This window comes from Morone saxatilis, unplaced genomic scaffold, assembly GCF_004916995.1.
Source record: "Morone saxatilis isolate NCDOM2014 unplaced genomic scaffold, NCSU_SB_2.0 Contig5, whole genome shotgun sequence".
Taxonomy (NCBI): Eukaryota; Metazoa; Chordata; class Actinopteri; family Moronidae; genus Morone; species Morone saxatilis.
In genome coordinates this window covers 13,528,445-13,548,425 of record NW_023340095.1, presented here as the reverse complement: position 1 = coordinate 13,548,425, position 19,981 = coordinate 13,528,445, and the positions used below count along the sequence as shown (strand labels likewise).

At 39.3% G+C, this 19,981-nt stretch overlaps 2 protein-coding genes across 3 annotated transcripts in view; both read right to left on the bottom strand.

Moving 5' to 3' along the window:
- Nucleotides 1-3,556: 3,556 nt before the first annotated feature.
- On the bottom strand, nucleotides 3,557-5,649 carry sp5a (Sp5 transcription factor a). Its single transcript, XM_035676876.1, has 2 exons — nucleotides 5,472-5,649; nucleotides 3,557-5,052 (listed from the first exon to the last, which is right to left on the bottom strand). The coding sequence occupies exons 1-2, from the start codon at nucleotides 5,520-5,522 to the stop codon at nucleotides 3,976-3,978; spliced, it is 1,128 nt and encodes a 375-aa protein (XP_035532769.1). The 5' UTR covers nucleotides 5,523-5,649; the 3' UTR covers nucleotides 3,557-3,975.
- Nucleotides 5,650-9,492: 3,843 nt separating this feature from the next.
- myo3b (myosin IIIB) overlaps nucleotides 9,493-19,981 on the bottom strand; it is a 62,128-nt gene continuing 51,639 nt past the window's right edge. Inside the window, exons 33-36 of one of the 2 annotated variants that reach the window (XM_035676694.1) lie at nucleotides 16,606-16,706; nucleotides 16,182-16,228; nucleotides 15,637-15,791; nucleotides 9,493-9,521 (exon numbers count right to left, since the gene is read on the bottom strand). In XM_035676694.1, coding sequence (XP_035532587.1) covers nucleotides 15,683-15,791; nucleotides 16,182-16,228; nucleotides 16,606-16,706 — 257 coding nt within the window. In that variant the 3' untranslated portion in view covers nucleotides 9,493-9,521; nucleotides 15,637-15,682. Of the gene's footprint in view, nucleotides 9,522-15,636; nucleotides 15,792-16,181; nucleotides 16,229-16,605; nucleotides 16,707-19,981 lie in introns of those variants that run through there. The other variant, XM_035676692.1, reaches the window with a different exon arrangement.

Sequence of the window (19,981 nt, the reverse complement as noted above, 5' to 3'; positions counted from 1 at the left end):
CTCGTTTGGTCTTCATCCGTGGATGGTGTTTGCAAAAGTATAAAAGGTACTTAAATATAAAGATAATAAATAAACACAATTTAAATTATAAATACTATCAATAAATATGAAATAACAAATACTTAGTATCCATAAGTTACCAAGTACCAATGGGTTGTTTTCATACAATGTTATTTTCTATAAGGTTGTTTTACTATGTACAAGTTTTGACCCAGTGTGGCAACAAGCTCACGTTTTACCCCTAAACTGTAATAAATGTATTGTTAGTTTGCATATAACATTCAAAACTACACATATTATCATAATGGTGATGTATAAGTTTAAAAAGAGCTACAGTAACAGTTCACAGCCATATGTTACTTTGGGTAAATAAACACTAAAACATAACATAACTCAAACAGCCCATTGCCTGTTTGGTTTTCTACTCATGGTAAAATTATTGCAACTGTATTGATGCTGTATTGATCCAAATTGGTCAGTTTTGCACCAGTGATTGTTATAAATGCTCCACAGGAGTTACAGTTGTTGACATTATTAAACATTAATAAAGACTTTAAAATGTATATCTGCTTGTAACTACATTATAGTATTATTATTGTGTTTTAAACCTTTTAATAACTGCTCATAAGTGTTATAAAAGGTTGGTTGAACTGTGTAACCCTGAAGGGAATGACATACAGAATGAGATCATTAGGAATGAGCATTTAATCTGCAATAATGCTTATAAGGCTAATAATATTAATGATGCTTTTTTTTTTCTATCAGACAGCGGAGATTAAATTATTTTAAATCCTACATGGACATTTTCAATATGAATATTTGAAGTTCTTAAATCTTTCATTCATTTTTTATAAAATAAACTTAAGCCACAACATATAATATCCTTTCTGTGAACAATTAAGCATTATGGCCTCCTACAGTGTTAGAGAATAGAGACTAAAGTTGGACAGTGAAGGCAAATCAGAGCTGAACAATGCCTTTGTGCAGAGCCAGTCTAGTGCATTCAACACATCCATCCATAGGCATCATTTTATAATAGGATCACAAAAAATGGATAAAGACTTTACAGTTCAAATGGACACATCTCATCATATTACTGTAGCTTTTTTCCCCTTTTTGTGATAAATGTATGTTAATATTCATGCAGATTGTTCATTCCTGGAATTTGGTAAAACTGGATAAACTCTCAGAGTCTCTACTACCATGAGCAATGAGCACACAGCAGCACGTACAACCGTATGTACAGAAAATAGTACAGTACAGTGCGGTATAATGTGGCTGGTCCAAATACTAAAGCTGATACATCTAACAGCAGACATAATGGTAATAATAGACTAAATATTTCTTTTAAAGGTCAGATCAGCATTTTATTACCATATGAGTTACACTTTAATTGTAAAGAACTGAAACATCTTCATCGTATTTTTCATTTGATGATCATTAAAAAATGTCTGCTACAATTAGCCTACTGATGTAAACAAACCTCTAACAACACTAGGAAACATAATAATTGCTGGGTTATCCTTGCATTGGGACAACATTGTTACATATTGTAAGGAGAAATATCATTTGAAGCACCTGCCTTTGCTTAGGCTAAGTCAGTTTGGGAGCGAGCGAGATCAAACCCTGTTTTTAAAGCAACCTGCGACGGTGTGTTTAGATTTGGATGTTAAATTGGATCTTAAAGTCACTGTGTTGCAGCTTTAAGTCACCAGATGAAATGAGCTGTGTCAGGATAATTAAGCAAACTAAACAGGATTTCAACCCAACAATGCAACAAGGACACCAAAACAAACTATATTTGCACCGTTGGATTAACAACAGGAGTAAAACTGAGAAATACAAACGGACTCAAACATGTTATACACCAACATGTTAGATGTAAAAGAATAGAAAGAGAGGTTTTTCTCTGATTTGTCATGTAATTGTCTTTCAGGTCATAATAATATTTGTCTGAACCACTGAGGCAACTTACAAAAGGGGGCGCTGTTGAGGCAGAAAACTGACAGTTCAAAATGCCAATGAATGGCATCGGTTGTTCTGTTCATACTGACATTTTCAGTGATCCCTCAAAAGACAGACAGGAGGACAGTGTCACTGCTCTGTGTGGTTATTGAACTGGATGTTTGGATCATCATTCAGATCTATTGGATACTGAAGAGTTCATCACTTCAAGTGTTGAATGTTATATGGACGTAGTTGCCTTATGGTTAGAAAATCAAGGTTTTTTTAGGTCACTTTACATCCACCTGGAAAGTCTGATTGGAGGAAGTCAACATAAAACACTGATCAGCATGTAGCAATGATAAGACAGACTGCGGTCGGAGGACTCGACACGACACTTAACGTAGGTGTAAGTGTGTGGTAAGAGTGCAATATAACCTACAGATGCTAATTGTTGGACAAAGATTTGGTCAGATAGCTGGACTGTGGCCAACGGTCCGCTGAGTTAAGACATTAAACTTCCTGCATGTAACACAAACCCAGTGATATTCCAGCTAAGAGGCAAAGTGGCTCTCTGTTAATGGGTCTCATCTCAGCCTACGGTGTCACTGCAAAGTCCTCAGAGGTAAATGTAAAACGCACAAAGCAAACAGACCACATCTGTTAAGAGTGCATTAACAAATTAAAAGCATCCCTACAGTGGATTCTAATGGCAGAAAAATTAACATCAACTGTGAAGAAAATGGGAAAATGTGTGATATTCTCCAAACTAAAATTTTATTTCATTTACTGTGAAGGTTGTTTGCATTTTTTCCACCCCATTAAAATGAGCTATTCTTAAGTTCAAACCTCTCACCTCATATTTTACTGAAGTTAACACTGAAAAGGTTGAGTTTGGAGTTAAATTGTGTTTCAGAATATTAGCACCTGTATGCACCTTTTGAAGCGTTCAGGTCTTCACATGATGGAGAGGAATCTCCTACATGCTTTATATGTCAGTTTTTACTCAGTTGGCCGCCAATTATCAGAGCTCACACAGCTACATTTCACTGTTTACAGAGTGTGTGTATATTTCCAGCTATTTTATGTGAAGATGTTCAAATGCAGCCCAGACTAACTCAACTTCTCTCACCTCTGTGTTACCTGAATAAATATGGCTTCGCTTATGTTAAAGGTTAAACAACAACAGCAGCAAAATAGCAGGGCAAGAAATTGAATTTTAAAAACGCAGACACCTTTTTTCATCTTCAGCATATCCAAAGTGATATTAAACATTGTTCAATTTTGGGTGGATTTCTCATTTCTGACCATCACCAACAGCCGGAAGCTAAATATTATCACACTTTTTAGTATTGAAATCACTTAAATTTGAGATTTTACTGAACAAAATGAGTTGGAAATTACTAACTGGGTTTTACTGTTGTCAAACTTTGAACAATTCACAAGGCACACTAATTCAGGTTACACTGAATCTATTTTCTTTACACATTAAAGCTGATTATGTGCAATCAGTCTCATCACCCATATAACTGAGAGATATTAAATGAATTATTCTGAGTTGAGGAAAATGTTATAATCTTTATTCTCACACAGTATTTGGGTCATATCAACAATAGCAGATCTTTTCAAGAGCATGCTTAAAAACACCCCATAAGGAGCAAAAAACGGACACTTTCATTCAACAAAAGCTATTAAATATAATTTACAGGGGAGTGAAATCTTCCACCGAAGACAATGATCAAAACACAAGTTGAAAACTTGTCTTCTTGATATGATATAGACAGTGAATTCAAACTCATGAGCTATAACTTCTCCATGGTCCCAAATTAACTTATGAAACTTTATATATATACAAAAATGTGCTACACAGACCAGCAATGTTAGAAACTAGTGTCAGGATGTAAGAAACCAACCAACAAAATAAAGAGAAATACCCTATAAAAACGCAGCTCACTGTGTACTTTAACTAATGTAGGACTGACTGTATTGCACTAGTGATTTTCTACTGGTTTAAAACGACTACAAGGTGTGTTACAACATATTCCTCGTGTCCTCCCTTTTGACGTGGTCGAGTGTCTTGTCGTGGCACTTGCTTTTTTTGTTCTGGTGAGTTTTGACATGTTTTGCCAAGTGGTCACTCCTCATGAACCTCTTGCAGCAGTCCGGGCAAACAAAGCGCTTCTCCCCCGTGTGAGTCCTCAGGTGTCTCTGCAGCTCGTCCGACCTGGTGAAACTCTTCCCACAGAAGAGCCAGTTGCACACAAACGGCCGCTCTCCAGAGTGCCACCTCAGGTGCGCTTTGAGGTGAGAAGTTTTCCCATAAACTTTCCCGCAACCCGGTATGTGACATATGTGCTGCTTCTTCTTCCCAGGCTCGTCGCTGGACGTGGAGGACTGGCAGTTGGGACACCTGCACCTCCTGCACCGCCGCGCGGTTGCGAGAGGGGACTTTGTGTGCAGCAGAGCCGCGATTTGCGTCTGATATTGCGCAAAGTCCGTATGTCCCAGAACCAAGCCCCTCTGCAGCTGGAAGCGATGGGGACCGAGGGAGGAAGAGTGACTGACGTGGTTCCCCTGCTGCAGGCTCCACCACGGAATATCCTCTCCAGGGTTGGGGGACAACTGTCTCTGCTGCTGGTGCACAAGGCCAGAGGGTCCCGTGACAAAACTTGGCATGGCGGGCGGGATGGGAGTTGGGGCTGCGTAACTGACAGCGGGGACGTAGGTGGGGGGGCAGGTGGACTGCAGAGACTGCATGGAGCAAGGTAACATCTTCACCGGGGAGAAGTCATAGGGGTACGAGGGGTCCGCCGGAGGGGTGAGGGGCAGTTCGTGGTGCGAGCTGAAGGAGCTCTGGATGTGCGCAGACAGCTGGGGCTTGGAGGATAGTCCGAAAGTGGAGTTGCTGGCCAGGCTGCTCTGAGGGGTCGCCTCGTTAGTCCACGGGTGAAATAAACGCGAAGGGGAGCCCAGAGTGGGGTCGTAAGGGACCTGGAGGAAGTCTGTGGGGTTTGATCCGTGGTGATGGCCGATCCGGTTACAAGTGGCAGCCAGGAGAGCCAGCGGAGAGTGCTTACAGTTCTCTGGAGAAGAGTTGGGAGTGCGATCCTGGATAACCGAGACACACATTTTCTGTATTACAATCATGATTTCTAAACACACTTTACGAGGTTACAAAGGACACACAGCAACAATGTGCTGCGCTTTAACAACCAGGCTAATGCTGAAAGGGGGTTTTGAATTCAATGTGCTTTTAAATCGATCCTGTGAGCCTGAATCTCAGTGATGTGACATTAAAGTTGGCGTTATGTTGCAGCAGGAGCCATTAACACGGTGCTAATTCAATTATATGGCACTGGACTATGAAGGGAGCACGACTTTTTTTTTTTTTTTAATTATTATTATTATTTATTTTTTTTATTTCTATTTAATTTCTTAATATAAAAGTCTCGGAAACCAAACCCCGGGATGAGCAAGTTCACAAGTTATTCAAAGTCGTCAAAGTAAACAGAAAGTTGCGCACCAACCTGGAGGAAAGCCTGGAGTGTCTCATTCCGCAGTACAGCCACTGCTGCCATGGTAAACGTCCTCCTCCCTCTCGGTGGAAACAAAAATAAAAATAAAAAAAAAGCACTAATTCGAGATAAATGTGCGCATTCGCGGTGAAATACCGAGCCGAGCAGGGTCTCCGCACTCTCTCCGGTTGCTTCCTCTCTCCCAGATATCCTCGGTCTATCTGAAGAGTGAGGGATCACTTCTTAGAATTTGATAAGGACTTTGGTGGGCCGCCAGCCAGTCAGAAATAAGATTTATTACTTTGAAGTTTGCCGCTGCCCAATCATCAAAGAATAGCGGCTCTTTGAGAGGGGAAAGCAAATCCTTTGAATCCACAAAGCTCCTATGGTGTGTTTGTTGGTCTGGATAAAGGAGCTGATTATTAGGGGGGATGGGAAGGGAGGAGATAAAGGCGGGACAATTAATGAAGTAATCACTATGTGGGAAATGTATATACACAAATAATTGGATTTTCTTGATCAAAGACCCCCATGCCGCCTGGAGACCCCGGTATTGGTTGCTGTAGTCATCTGATCCTCTTTTTGTAATTAAGGATTTGTAGCAGAACCCTATGTGACAATGTGACATTGTTATCTCTGGAGATCTCCAAGAGCGTCGCCTGACTGTTTGATGGAGGAAAGAGACCAAATCAAGTGACTCAACACAAAGTTCTCATCTCTGAAGAATCTGCGTCTCTTTTACGTTTCTAATTTAAAATTAAAATGTCTTTGTTGTTCCTTTGAACCACAGCACAGCATTAAACACTTAATTATGCCCTCTCTGAATTATTTAAATACTTATTTCTCCTTCACTCATTTCACTCATTTGTTTTATCAGAACCTTACTCCTAATTTAGATTTTTTTTTATTTCTTTTTTATTCTCTTTGTTGAGTATTAAAATGTAGCTGAGCTCAAGAGCCTCAGGGTGAATTCCCAGCAGCTAATTCAAATTATAACATGTTACTTAACATGACACAAAGGGGGGAAACTTCTACTTAAAATCAGGTGACAAAAGCAACACTTGAAATGCTGATGTGTCAATTCTGTTTTCTTATAAACTTGTCAGTATGTCAGTGAGGAGGCTCTCAGTCACAGGATGTCGTGCACTGAAGCATCCGCATTAAACAGAGGTATTTATAATCTAAGGGAACTTAATCAGGAATATAATATCACATTTTGTCCTTTTTCTTTGTTTCAGAACATTTAATAAAGGCAAAAGTATGCAGTTCTCGTAAGATAATATCCAAACTTTTGTGGCACAGCAGTCAAAATGGAAGTTGTAGTTTTTCTATATCAACTCTCTGATCTTTATCTCGCTTCCCTGCAGAAACAATCACTGTCCTCTCAACTAGTTTGGAGCGGCAGATTTTGAATTAGATCTGTTCCTTTGAAGGGATTAATGTTCCCAGTCCTCTCCCACGGCTTTACACACAGTCATGAGGGAAAGGGGGAGTCCTGCTGGGCTGCACTGGAGCCATGTTAAACTACAAAACTGGCTACAGGACTGGTGTAGTCACACTGTTGGCTGATAAAAAAAAAACTAGTGGAGATTAACCTTGTTTACATCAAGTTATGGAAGCAGTAGGTGATGCAGTTTGTTGTATAGAGCTAATAAAAATATTCAGAGAACAAGAAGGTCACTTTGAATCCTGAGCCACATCCTATTATATTTAACGTTTACATATGAGAGAGTGTGTGTGTACTTTAGTAGTAACTCTTGAATAAGTTACACCTATACGTGACTACTGGAAAATCACCTCGGTCCCACTATAAATGTTTGTTTTCATGATCAAGAAATATACTTGTTTATACGCTGTTTTAAAGTTATTACTAATTACTCTACCGATGGTTAATAAATCATTTACTCATGCTTCATAAATCAGTTAGAAGCAACTAATAAGAAAAACTTTCAGGCTGCCAAACTGTGAAAAATCCTGCTGCAGGATAACAACGTGCAGCCAAAAGGATTTTCTTCACAACCTGGCAACCCAAAACACAATCTTATTAATGGATTCCAAATCTATAAAGTATTTCTAAATGAGTAATTAACCATTTATAAAGCTGTTACCTGTGAATTGTACGTTATTGGCGTCCATGTATTCACTTTGTGCATTTTGGTATTAAAGGATTTTGACACAAAAGGAGCTCAAAACAGGTGAAAAGAGAATTTTAAAATTGCCGAATGGTTTATAGATCAGTAAGAACAAGTTGGGTTGCCAGATTGTGAAATATGCCTTTGACTGGTGTTTATCCTTTCTATTTGAGTAATTATTCAGTTATAAATGTAGGTAAAATATTAATAAATACTCAAGGTTTCTCACTTTCTACTAACCATTCAGGTCTACAGTATGTTAATAAGTCATTAATAATGAGTTTTTATACACTATATCTATTTTATCCAAGATAAAAAGACAATGTGTCATGCTGGAAGAGGAAACAACAGCAAAAGGGATATTTTTGTTCTTATTAATGGCTTATAACTGATTTTTAAAGTAGTATTAACTAGTTTATTAAACACTTATGAAGCTGTTAGTTACCGTGTATAAACAGTTTATAAGGATACCTTATTAGAAAGTGCTCCCACAATATTTTTCACTGTAAAATGTACTTTTATTAGTGTCCATGTATTCACTTTATGCAATTTTAAGTAAAGGATTTTGACAACAGTGTTGTAAACACAGTTAACCAGCTGTTACCAACTCATTTACTAACTAGCACAGACGTCACTGCAGTAAACACTTTCACAGTCTGAGTCCCAAAAGTTTGTATTTGTGCAGAAAAGCGCTGTCAGTTAGTTTTTGCTTCCAGGTTTAAATGTCAGATAAATGTCAAATGTTGTAATCTGCTCTCTTATGTCAAACCAGACAACTGGTAAAGTTGGGAGAATCCACCCTAAAACAGAATTAGGATTCCTCTACGAACCCGAGCAGCAGCAACGACTTGTGGACATTCAAATTAGCAGATTAATTCTGATTTAGGGTGGATTTTCACATAAATCTGCTTTACATGTGAGCTGTCATGCTATGCAAAGGCAAATTTCAGCCATATATGACAACTGCATGAATTTTGCGAACCATCAGCATTACCAAATTATTGATATCTTCCTTTGAGATACTCGGTTCGGCACCTAAATGCAAGTTCTTACATTTTAATGCATCTCAATAGGACTCCAGCTGAGGAGTGGATTTGGCTGAGCAGGACTTTGATATAGTTTGTAAGAAATTCATGACTGTGTGCTTGACACAATGTCCACTCCCCGAGGTAATTTACTTGCTCCAAACCTTTACCGTCTCGTGGCCATGCCTCAAGTTTTACAGGGTCACCTCAGCAGTGGTTTGGCAAAAAGAAATTTTTCCTGTGGCATTCAATGGGAAAATTAACTTTGAGGAACCCCCCACTGCAATAGTTTTCTGCCTGACACTCAAAGGTTTGAACATGGAATCAGTCAGTACCATCCGTGTATTTCATACAGTACTTTAAACCATAAAGCAGAGAGTCAATCAACAGGAATACTGTTGAGAGACGTGTGGGCATCAGCGGGATATCTAAAAAGAAGATACAGTCTTGCAGTGTTTACAGGAAACAGAAGCAGGTCTTTTTCTGCACATATAAAAGTTTCCTGAGTTGAAAACAAAATTAAACATTTTATAAAAGTTCAACAAGTGACAAACATGTTGGGATTACTTTTACAACTTTTGGAGACAATTACAACACAACTATACTTTGCATTGTCCCAAAAAGTGTTGTTTAGATCATTCCAATTAAAACAAAAGCAGATATATTACACACATCTAAACTGAGACTATAATGCCAATGTGGTCAATTATATTTCTCTATTAACTGTATAATAAAGTTTTGCAATTACCAGAAAACCCAACAAAAAAATTACACCAACAGTCAAAAGTCAGCAGTTTAAACACATTTATTTGACTCATATAAAACAGCAGTTTACTATAAATAAATAAAAATGTACAATAAATGGTGCTGAGTTTGTTTTGGTTCGGGTCCAGTTCAAAGGCAATCTGCAGAAGAGAGGGAAGAACAAGAGGAAGAGCACACTCAAAATACTTTTTCACTATTGCTGTTCAGTGTTCAATTCATATCACTTTAATTGAACGATTCTACTTTACTCATTGCACTGACCGCATACGGATCTGAGAGGAGAGGAGGAGCTGCATGCGATCTTGACATTTTGAGCGAACTGACAGACAGAACTATGGATCTGACAGAGCGAGGGGGCAACGCCACAACACGAACCCTTTTTAACTTTCCATATTCTCTGGACAGTTCGAGAGAAAACAGGTTCCACATCTGTCTCATACAAGAGATATCAGAGATGGGGATGAGGGTTGGGGTTGAGGGAGGGGAGGGTGCATGTGTGTGTGTGAGAGAGAGAGAGTCAGTTTCAGTGTGTGGGAGAGAGAGAGAGAGAGAGAGAGATGGGGGGGGAGTGGGAGAGACGCTCGAGGCTACTGGGTACTTGAGCCGCTATAATGGTGTCTCGTATGAGAAAACATCTGTGAATTTCCTCAGTGATCTACAACAAAGTATAACTCAGAGCAGTCACTCAGCCGACCTTTGAAGTTGCTGTCTGACAGAAAGCTGCCATTGTTCGCAGCCCCCAACACACAGAAACTCCAACTTTGGTCTCACTAATTTTCCCTGCAATGCGATACAACTCTTTTTTTTCTCTCTCTCTCCCGTTCTCTTCCGATCCTATGAAGCTGGACGATCTCTGCATATTCAAGAGCAAAGAGCAAAGCCTTGGCAATGTGCAGGGTTGGCCTGGGGTCACGTAAGGCGGGACAGGTCATTTTACCTTCCCTCAGCCCACCCTGCATGCGTTAATCCAGCTCTAAAGGGAGGGAAACTCTCCCTCTCTGTGATGATGTACAAGGTTACAGCCTGCAGAGCTCTCCCAGGAATAATGACAATAAAAAGTTCACATATTCAGACGTTGTCAGCTTTTAAGAACAGGCGGTTTACGTTTTTTTAATACTTAAATGTTTAAATATACTTTTATTTTAGCGACTTCTTTCCAGGCTTTATTGCACCAGAGCACTTGAGCAAGGTAATAAGAGCTGCTGCATGCTTAGTGCAACTATAGGCAATATTTGTGGGAAACTGAAAAAAAAACAAGTCATCAATGAATGAGTCAGCTAATAAAATAAGTTGTTTGTTCTCAACTCCTTTAAAACGCAAAAAACAGGCCTGAAAATATCTGCAAAAAGGTATTTTTTAACATTAATTTGTTCAAGTCTGTAACTTTCTTTTAGCATTAAAATAAGATGATATGTTGTACTGGACTAAACAAACTGTATATATGTATTTATTTTGTAAATATTTAAATAAAAATGTTCATCAGAGAAAAGATACTTTTGGAGATCAAAGAGTGAAATAAACAGGTGAAATGTACTTGTATCTTATGATATGATATAATGTGTAGAATACAGGAAAACACTGACTACATATTTCTTTCTGTAGGATGCAGCCCATTATGTTAATGAATGACCTTGTTCCTGTAGTATTGTGTTGCCTGTGTAAACCCACTTATCTTTCTTAAAAATATCAATAAAAATAGAAAATGTTTCAAAAAAAGGAAAACCTAAGAGTGTGCACATAGTATGTAAGCAGGTGATCTTAGGGGATATGTAGAGATGTAAAAATGACAGTGGGTGGTCTGCATGGACAACTACACAAATATCTGGGAGCTGTTGGACAGATTTTAAAACATTTATACCGGACTCTTCCTCACTCTGACCTTAATCAAAAGGTCGTCTGGTTGAGCACCAGGTGATACGTCCCTGCTCCTCCTGGCAGTGGCAAAAAGACAAGCTTTCTGTTACGCATCCCAAACCGAAACAAGGCCGTGGTAATTCTCACACTGTTACTCGTCCAGCGTTTATTCAATGGCAGCTGGTCCCACCATCTGGGAAAGCAGCACCGGGGCAAAAACAAAACAGGTTACACCTTTGGCCATGCCAAGTCTGCTAGTGCCCCACTCCGTCTACAAACTGAGAGAGGCTAATCACAATTTCACGCTCTGATTTGTCAAATCCCATTCCAGCACCGGAGGCACCAAGAAAACTTTTAAGTCAATAAATTTCATGGCGTACAGGATAACAGCTTTTCCATACTGTCTCTATTGTTCTAGCTTTACCCCTCTTTATACCGGGAAGCAACTGAATGGTTACATCTCTCTCATGCAAATGGGAAAAGGAAGCTGTAATTTTAACCAAAAAAAACATTTGGTCCCCACCAAGATTAGCAGCCAGGAACAAACTCTTATCTCCTCATGCATGCATTTTATATTCATGCAAATGTTAACAACAAAACAGTGCATAGAGCACCCTCAACAAACTGCAGGTGTGAGGAAGCTGAAACAAAAGCCACTGTAACCCTAATGGCATCCCTTGTCATTAAGAGACCTTTGATGTATGTACTCAACAGACTCTTTTATCTCCTTCTTCCTCTTTGCCTCTTACTCTCTCTGTCTCTACCCGGCTCAACCAGTTTCTTTATTAATGCCGTCTTTGGGGAATGTTCTGCTCAGGGCCCTCAACACACATCTGACATCTGGGTGACGCTCGTGTTCTTTTCTTTGGCACCAATCATTAGCCAGCAAAGAGCATCACAATGCTGAGTTTGTGGCTATTCTAGGTGTCTTGTGCGTCCCCTGTCCTTCACGTTGGTGGGAAACAAACACTGTTAAAAAAAACGGTGGTATGCAATCATAATGTAGTGGGATATATTCTACTGTGGTGGAAAACGGACACATCTGGATATCTAAAGCACGTAAACGGCATTAAAACAGTATTTGAAAAGGCTGCACATGAAATACAGGTATTCAAACTCTCCCTTTGAACTCACAGGATATAGAAACAGGACAATGTTGGCCTAATCGTGTTCTCTCTTTGAAGTGAGACATCACTATTAGGTGAAAAGGTAAGTATGCTTCTTTAGAAAATAAAAGCTTTTCATCATTTGTTAAGGCTGCAGCGCGAGTGATTTTCATAAAGGTGGTTTAAAACTTTGGATAACAGTGTTTGGGGCTGCCATGGATGTAGCTTAAAAGAAAGTGCTGCACATGAAGCAAATAGCTTAAAATGGCAAGAATAACACCAGCAGTAATGTTAGCCACATTAAAGCAGTCCTCTCTCCCGCACCAGATGTTGTCAGATTTAATGAGGAAAAACAAGATGGAGCTGGATTTACGAAGAGGTATTAAAGAGAACACAGGTGTCAGGCCTCGAACGCCGACACTGCGCCCGTCCCTCAGCAGAAGACCACCAGGAGTCCGAGCAAAACACAGGAGCTTCGGTTAGGGTCAGAGCATCTTTTCATGAGAGTGACGACAGTATTTCATAACATTCGCCTTTTCGCAACACATAATCAGCTAACCAAGGCAATTACGTACACACCTCCGCTCACCTCCTCTCATATGCTAAAGCAGGCAATCAGCCAGGGAGTTAATTTGGCAGAGAAAAACAGGGGAAGAAACACCCACTCTGGAACCATTTGTCACCACAGTCCAACCTTGTTATTCAAACTAGTGAGCCTATTTGAAATTCCTCTCCGTGGTAAAAACAGGGCCAAAATAATCAAGGGAGCATGATCACACTTAATTGATTCAGTGTACTTTTAAGATGCACTACAGGGTGCTGGGGTGACCTATTTCAGACTGCTCTTCAGAGGAGCCAACTAACCCAGCAAGGGAGTAATGCACAACGAGGATTTTAATTATTGCAGGATCTGTGGCTACAACCGGAGGTGAAATGCTTCTGAACTAACTGTGACACCACATTATAACACTGCCAGTGGTCTGGGGTATTACTCTTTGAAAAATGACAATAAATTGAGAAGACTGGGATTTTATTATTGATGCAGCTTAATTATGTGAGCTAATTTGACCATTGAAACAGCTGATTTCTTCTCTTTTTTTGCCAGAAATTGTTGTCCACAGATAATTGGAACTAAATCTCAAACTTTGCAGTATTTATTGACATGAGAAAATTACATTAACACAATGTTTATATAAAAATTTCATTAAATAAGGGATGCTTTTGTGTGTTACATCTTTTCACCCAAGTGGTGCAGTTAGGAACAGTAACTTCTGTACTTCAGGCTACCTATATTTAACAGCTGTGAGTTCCTAGAAGTTATTATTTACAAAACCTCTGATGACGCTCTGTATAAAATACAATGCATTGTTAAAGATTAAACTACCCAACATGGTAAAGAAGAGCTCCACCTCAACTAACTGCTGTGCAAACCGCTGCTTAGACATTAATGCATCAGTAATAATAATCCAATAATGAGCACATATTAATAATCAACGACAGGAGGCGGTTTCTGCATAAAGATCTGGACTTGTAACCTTCTAACATGAATGCAGGACTTTTACTTTTAATGGTTGCTTCATTTGTAAAAGGGTTAGAACACTTTGTAGAGGTTGTGTAACATTTAAAACACTGTTTAACCATAATACCACTACAAGCATTGTGGCTGTTCAACACAACACACAGCATAGTTATGGTTGGAAAATGGCAGGGTTAAAACCACAGTGTCAAAGTGACAAAACACCAAGCACTTGACACCATGTATCATCTTAGATTTCACTCGCAACTTGTTTTGACTACACTACATTTTATGAGGAGGCATCTAAGGAAACACGTGCTTAAACAAAGGAGAAATAAGACATATAACCAGTGATGTCAGTTCTTAGTGTCTCAACCTGAGTCTGACCCTCACAGTACTGAGCGGTGGGATTTCATGAACACTTTGGGCCTCTTTTAACCCACCAGGATTCCTGTGAACCTGAACCTAAGTGAAGCCGGTCTTGCTATCTAGGCAGAGCTCTAATGTTTTCCCCGCTGAGTATAAGGAGGATGAGATCCTCAGTCATACCACCCTACTCTTCCTATTAAGATCAAAATCTCCTCTCAGGCCCTCGGGTGTCAACAAAGGGAGATGCAGTAAATGATATGCAAATTGAAAAGGAAAAAAAAAAAAGCTCCACAAATCAACTCGCCAGCCCTGCATTTCCGACACTTCACATCTTAAAAGAAAATTCCTGTATTTAGGGTGAAATTCAAAGTGAGGTCTAGCTCTGCCTCTGTGAGGCTATGTGTGGTGATTCCAGCACTCAGACAGCACAAAGCCCCTCTAACTACAGGCAGCTCGCTGTGGGAGAACTCGTAGGGAGAGTTTTGGCTTTCATAGGGATTTGTCTCTGGATCCGTCTTAGACAATAGACATAGTGCTCAAAAATAGTTAGATGTTTTCAAGTCAGGTTAACACCGCCGAGTTTAGAAACAGGCTGACTGCAAGATGAGGAGCTCCTTAGAGTAACATTGGAGCGACGCTGAAACAATATTAGATAAGTGAATTGACAGAAAAAATAATCAATGATCAATTTAATGTTAAGATTAGTTATTGTTGTCATTTATTCAGATAAAACACCAAACGCCAGGTGGTTAAAGCTTAAAAATCCAAGGATTTGATTGCTTCTCTTCAGTCTATATCATAATAAATGGAATATTATGGAATTTCTGACGAAACAATTTGAAGACTTTTCTTTTGTCTCAGGCATTTGTCATTATTTTTAACATTTCTGAGAGAATAAAATAATTAGTAGATACATGGACAATAAGAATAAAGGTTTATTTCAGCCCTGGCATAGAGCTTAAACATTTAATAACATTAATGGATGCTCTATGCAATGAAGTGTTTCATTGTGACTTTGCAAATAGTTTTTTATTAATGAAACCTCCCCTCCCAGAGTAGCATTAATTTATTTATTGATGCAACATCTGTACCATTTCACATCGGTTTGTAAGCTAAATAACAACGTGTTTATTTAGTGATCAAGCATTATGGCGATGAAACCTCAGCTGAAATCGAGAAAATGTGGTGGCTAGCTACACAGAAAATAACACAATGCTAATAGAAAACTGTTGTAATAATAATATCACTGATGAGTAAGTCGTCCCTGTACACTGGATTAAGAGCTGAGAGCATCGCCTGTACAGGTCGCTTATTCTGCACTGCTGCTACTTGCTCCATATACCACAGCACATCCAACACTGAGGATGTTCTTTGGAGTGTCTGTCTACATGTCTGGTGCGTCTGTCTTACCGGTTGACATGGTTGTAAGGCTCAGCTCTGACTGACGAGAGGCCCACTAGAAAGGGTGGGAGGGGGGGGCGGTCGCGTACTCTTCCTCGGGGATTGACTCCACAGTTGACAGTAATTTGTAGTACTCATCTTCTCCATCCAGCACTTTGATTTGACTGAGATGGGAAAGAAGACGAGAAAGTGCTGAGAAGTAACAGGGATACAGAGCCGTCTGGATGTGAAAAACTAGACATTTAGATTAAAAACAATATTTGCAGATACAGCGATGAGGCGTTCACGCATTTGCTAAAGCACACTGATCTCAACCAGGACGTCATTTTATAGTACAAATACAAGTCAGACCTTCAACAATTAAAATTAGCATGCTGACAAAGCCTTAATATGTAACCCCCTCTCTAATGACGCAGAGCAACTGCTCATAAGAAGCCTGTTATTTTCGGCTCTCCATTTACATTATAAGAAAACAACTCCATTTCTGGATTCTCCTATTCCACAAAGGGCCTGCTCTGTTTAGAGTTGCTGTAAGTAGGAAAGCAGTTATTTACCCAAGTTTTCTCGGCTTCCTCTTGCTCCCCTGGTAATCCAGAGTTCTCTGAGGAAAGGGCCAAGAGCACACAGTCAAAAGATGAGCAGAGAGTCATTAATTTTTAATTCAAAGTGATTTTGTGTTGAATGCGAGCAGATGCTGATAATATCAGAAGTCACAGCATAATTTTTTCTGATCAAAGGGCTCAAGTGAGTCTGATGAAGCATGCATCTTGCTCAGCTTTGATAAACCACATCAATTATTCACCGTGAAGGCAGACATCCTGACATGAAAGCAACAGATAAAGAGCATAAGCACATGTTCAAGACAAGAGGCAGAGAAGCGTGGGGGTGGGGCTCCAGGGTCTGGCACAGGTAGGTTTAATTGTATTATCATGTGGAACCAAAGTCAGACAAAGGCCTTTATCGGCACTTTGAACTCACATTTAGCTGGTTGTAGTACAGGCTGTCTTCGGGGCTGTTTAGCAGCTTGGGCTGCTGGCCCCGCCGGCGAGGAGTTCTCTGCTGCAGCTTCATCACTGGACCTGCAACAGAGGAAAAATGAGGGCAGTGATCCAACCAAGCAAAACAACAACAACAAGCACCAACATGATACTGATGGTGATGACAGCAGCAGCCAACAGATTCTGCACCCGACTTTTTTAAAATCTGCACCTTCGTGTGACAAAGTGGCAGAAACGTTTAAAATCTACTTTGGTTTAAGATTATGTAATTTCATCGATGAGCTGACTCAATAAGAGCTTAACGTTACATAAATCCACACATACAAACCACATCTAATTATATCTCTCCTCACAGGTGCACAGCAGACTACATCTCGATTTGCTAAACAGCTCCAATGGAAGAGGCAGAGGTGAGACTGTGGTGTGTGTGGTATTGGATACACTTTTGACTATTGAAGCATTTCTTGTGTCCAAAACCCCAAAAAAGAGAGAAAAGTCATTCTTGAACAGAGGCTCAGATCAGATCTTGCCTTACCCTTCACACTGAAAACAGCAAATCCCATAACCGTATTAACAAATGATGTAGTTTGTAGTTGTAGTTTAAGTGTGTTTCTAGGACAGAAAACAAACACCACCTACTGAGATGAAGGTTGCAATAATGGATGTGGATGTGTAATCAATCATAAAACGTGTGTCAGAGCCTCGGAGTAAAGTATTTACTTCATAATAGGTGAGACAATTTAATACATTTAGTTTAAATAGAGGTAATGTATTTATTTTTAATGCATGTTTCTCAGTGAGAAGCCAAACACTGATGTATCTTCTAATTGAAGAAGTAGTTAGTAGTGTGTGTTTGGAGGCTTGTCTCCTGATGCAGAGATAAATGAGGACGGCTGTAGGGAGTTGTTTTAGTTGTTTTAATCTTTTACAAGGTGCTGTTTTTTAGCTGAAGACAGCTTCCTTGAATACACGAGCAATGGTGGAGACTACAGTTAGCCATATAGAATATTGTTTGAAGAAATGATTTGCCAGTAAACAAGATCAAGTAGAAGATTTTCAGCGTATTGCAACTCAAGTCCAAGTAACTAATGAGAGAAGTAGAACCACTGCACAGCAGGAAAATGTAGTCTGCTCGTCAAACGTAGACATAATGAGTCCAAAAGAAGGTTTGGTTACATTTAATTTCTACTATCTATCATTTAAAGATCCCCCATGTAATAAAACATGTATATTTATAGTCTGCTTGAAACAATAATGTGTTTCTGATATGTATAATTTTCCACATTAAAAGGATCCTTAATAAGTCATTTACTCTTTCTGTCTCATTGAAATTTTCAGAAGATATTAATATGCTGATTTTTCATTTCTAAAGTTTTCCTGCTGGACACAAGATGTCTCCTACTTAACTGTAAAACACCCTGGTGGCTTCAGGTTTCAACATCACACTTGTAGAAGATGCAAACTGGACCAGGACTGACTTCTAAACCATTTGTGACATCACAGATTATGATTATAGGCCCCGCCCCTTCAAATCTGATTTCCACTGAGTACAGAGAAACTTTCAGCAGATGAAGATGAATGTGAAAACATCCCTCTACTGTCACATACATCATCCTGCAGAGTGAACCAGGCTAACTTTTTCCTCCTGTTTCCAGTCTTTACGCTAAGCTAAGCTCATCGACTGTTAGCTGTAGGTTAATATCTAGTGTACATGAGAGTGGTATCAATCTTCTCATCTAACCGTCGGCAAGAATATTCCCATAATGCTGAATTGACGACTTACTAAAGATAATGAGTTATCATTCCAACATAAGACAATTAATGATTGATTATTACATTCTTATACTACAGCACGCCCAGGGTTTCAAAATTCATAGGTTACAAAAGTGTGTTTTAAAGCCAAGACACCTTTACAAGGAAGCATCTATATTTAATGTCAGATAACGTTTCATCTTCTTTGCCTGCGTTTTGGGTGAGACAGGACATTTCTTCATCATCTCTTGCTACCTCGGCTTCTCTACCTTGACTAAAGCTGCATTTGCTTTTTCCATCTTAACACTACTTTGTACTCACTTTGAACAGACCTCATCACATCTCAATCCTATACATCAAAGAGCAAGCTCCCCCCTCCAACCCCCCCACCTCCCATCTTTCCTCGGCTTTCTTGATGTTATTCAAACCAGCACAGGTTTACTAAAGTCACACTTTGTAAATGCCCAGAAAAGTTCCTGTCAGTTCTGAGATATTAGCGAACTTTTACCGTGAATCTTATCTATCCGAGCCTCAGAGGTGTTAACCGACCACTGTGTGAATCCTTGCCCCCCGAGCAATTGAGGATATCACATGTACTGAGGAAAATAGCTGTGAAAAAAAACAGCTGTGTGTATTTCTTCTAATCACGCAGCTTGTTTGGCTGCAACAAAAGGTTTAAATATTACATTGTGATGAATTGTACGGTTGCTGCTTCGAGCTACTGTATCTTCATGACCATGTTGAGGTGAAAACAAAATAAACCAGCACAAATAAAAGTGTTTGCACCTTAAATTTAGGTTAAACAATGTCTGTATGTAGGACATTGTTCTGCTAATGATGTAGAAATGGATTTGATAGGCAAATGTGTTATTCCCTTGAAACTGCATCAAAGCACTCAATCACAAATAATGAATCCTAACGTCCTTGAACAAAGTTTGAAAATTGAATCATATTGTAAAACAGACTGCATAGTCTTTGTTCATCTTAAAAACTGATAAAATAGTCAAAGTTAAACCTGGTGACTGTTGATTTCATCGACTATAATGTCAACTGTCGCCAGTAAATTTGCTCAGCTGCAGCTAATTAACATTCATTCTGTGAGTTGGCCAAACAGTAAATAATAAGTCTGGGCTGGTGCCAGATTAACATTCTCTCTGCAATTCGTTGTGTACACTTGAGTTAAAACTGGTTTTGTGAAAGAAGACACATTACTCAGTATCATTTTTAGTCACGCTAGCGGGATGTCTGTCGGTCGGTCCACCACTTTGGTTCAGACTGAAATATCTCAACAACTACCGGACGGGTTGTTTTGTAAAGACGGTCATGGTCCCTTAAGGATGAATCCTACGGACTTTGGTCTTATTTTTATGGCAAATTGAGCAAGTTTACTTAAATGTACTTTTCTTTCACTGACTTGTTACAAATAGAAAACCCAAAGAACCTTGTAGGTCCTCAACGCCACTGAGCCGTATTACTCTACTTGTCTCTATTAAAGGACCAGTGTGTAGGATTTAGTGGCATCTAGTGTAACAACTGTACAACTCCCTTTACCCTACATATACATACCTATGAATATTATATTCAATTTCTGCCAATAGATCTTC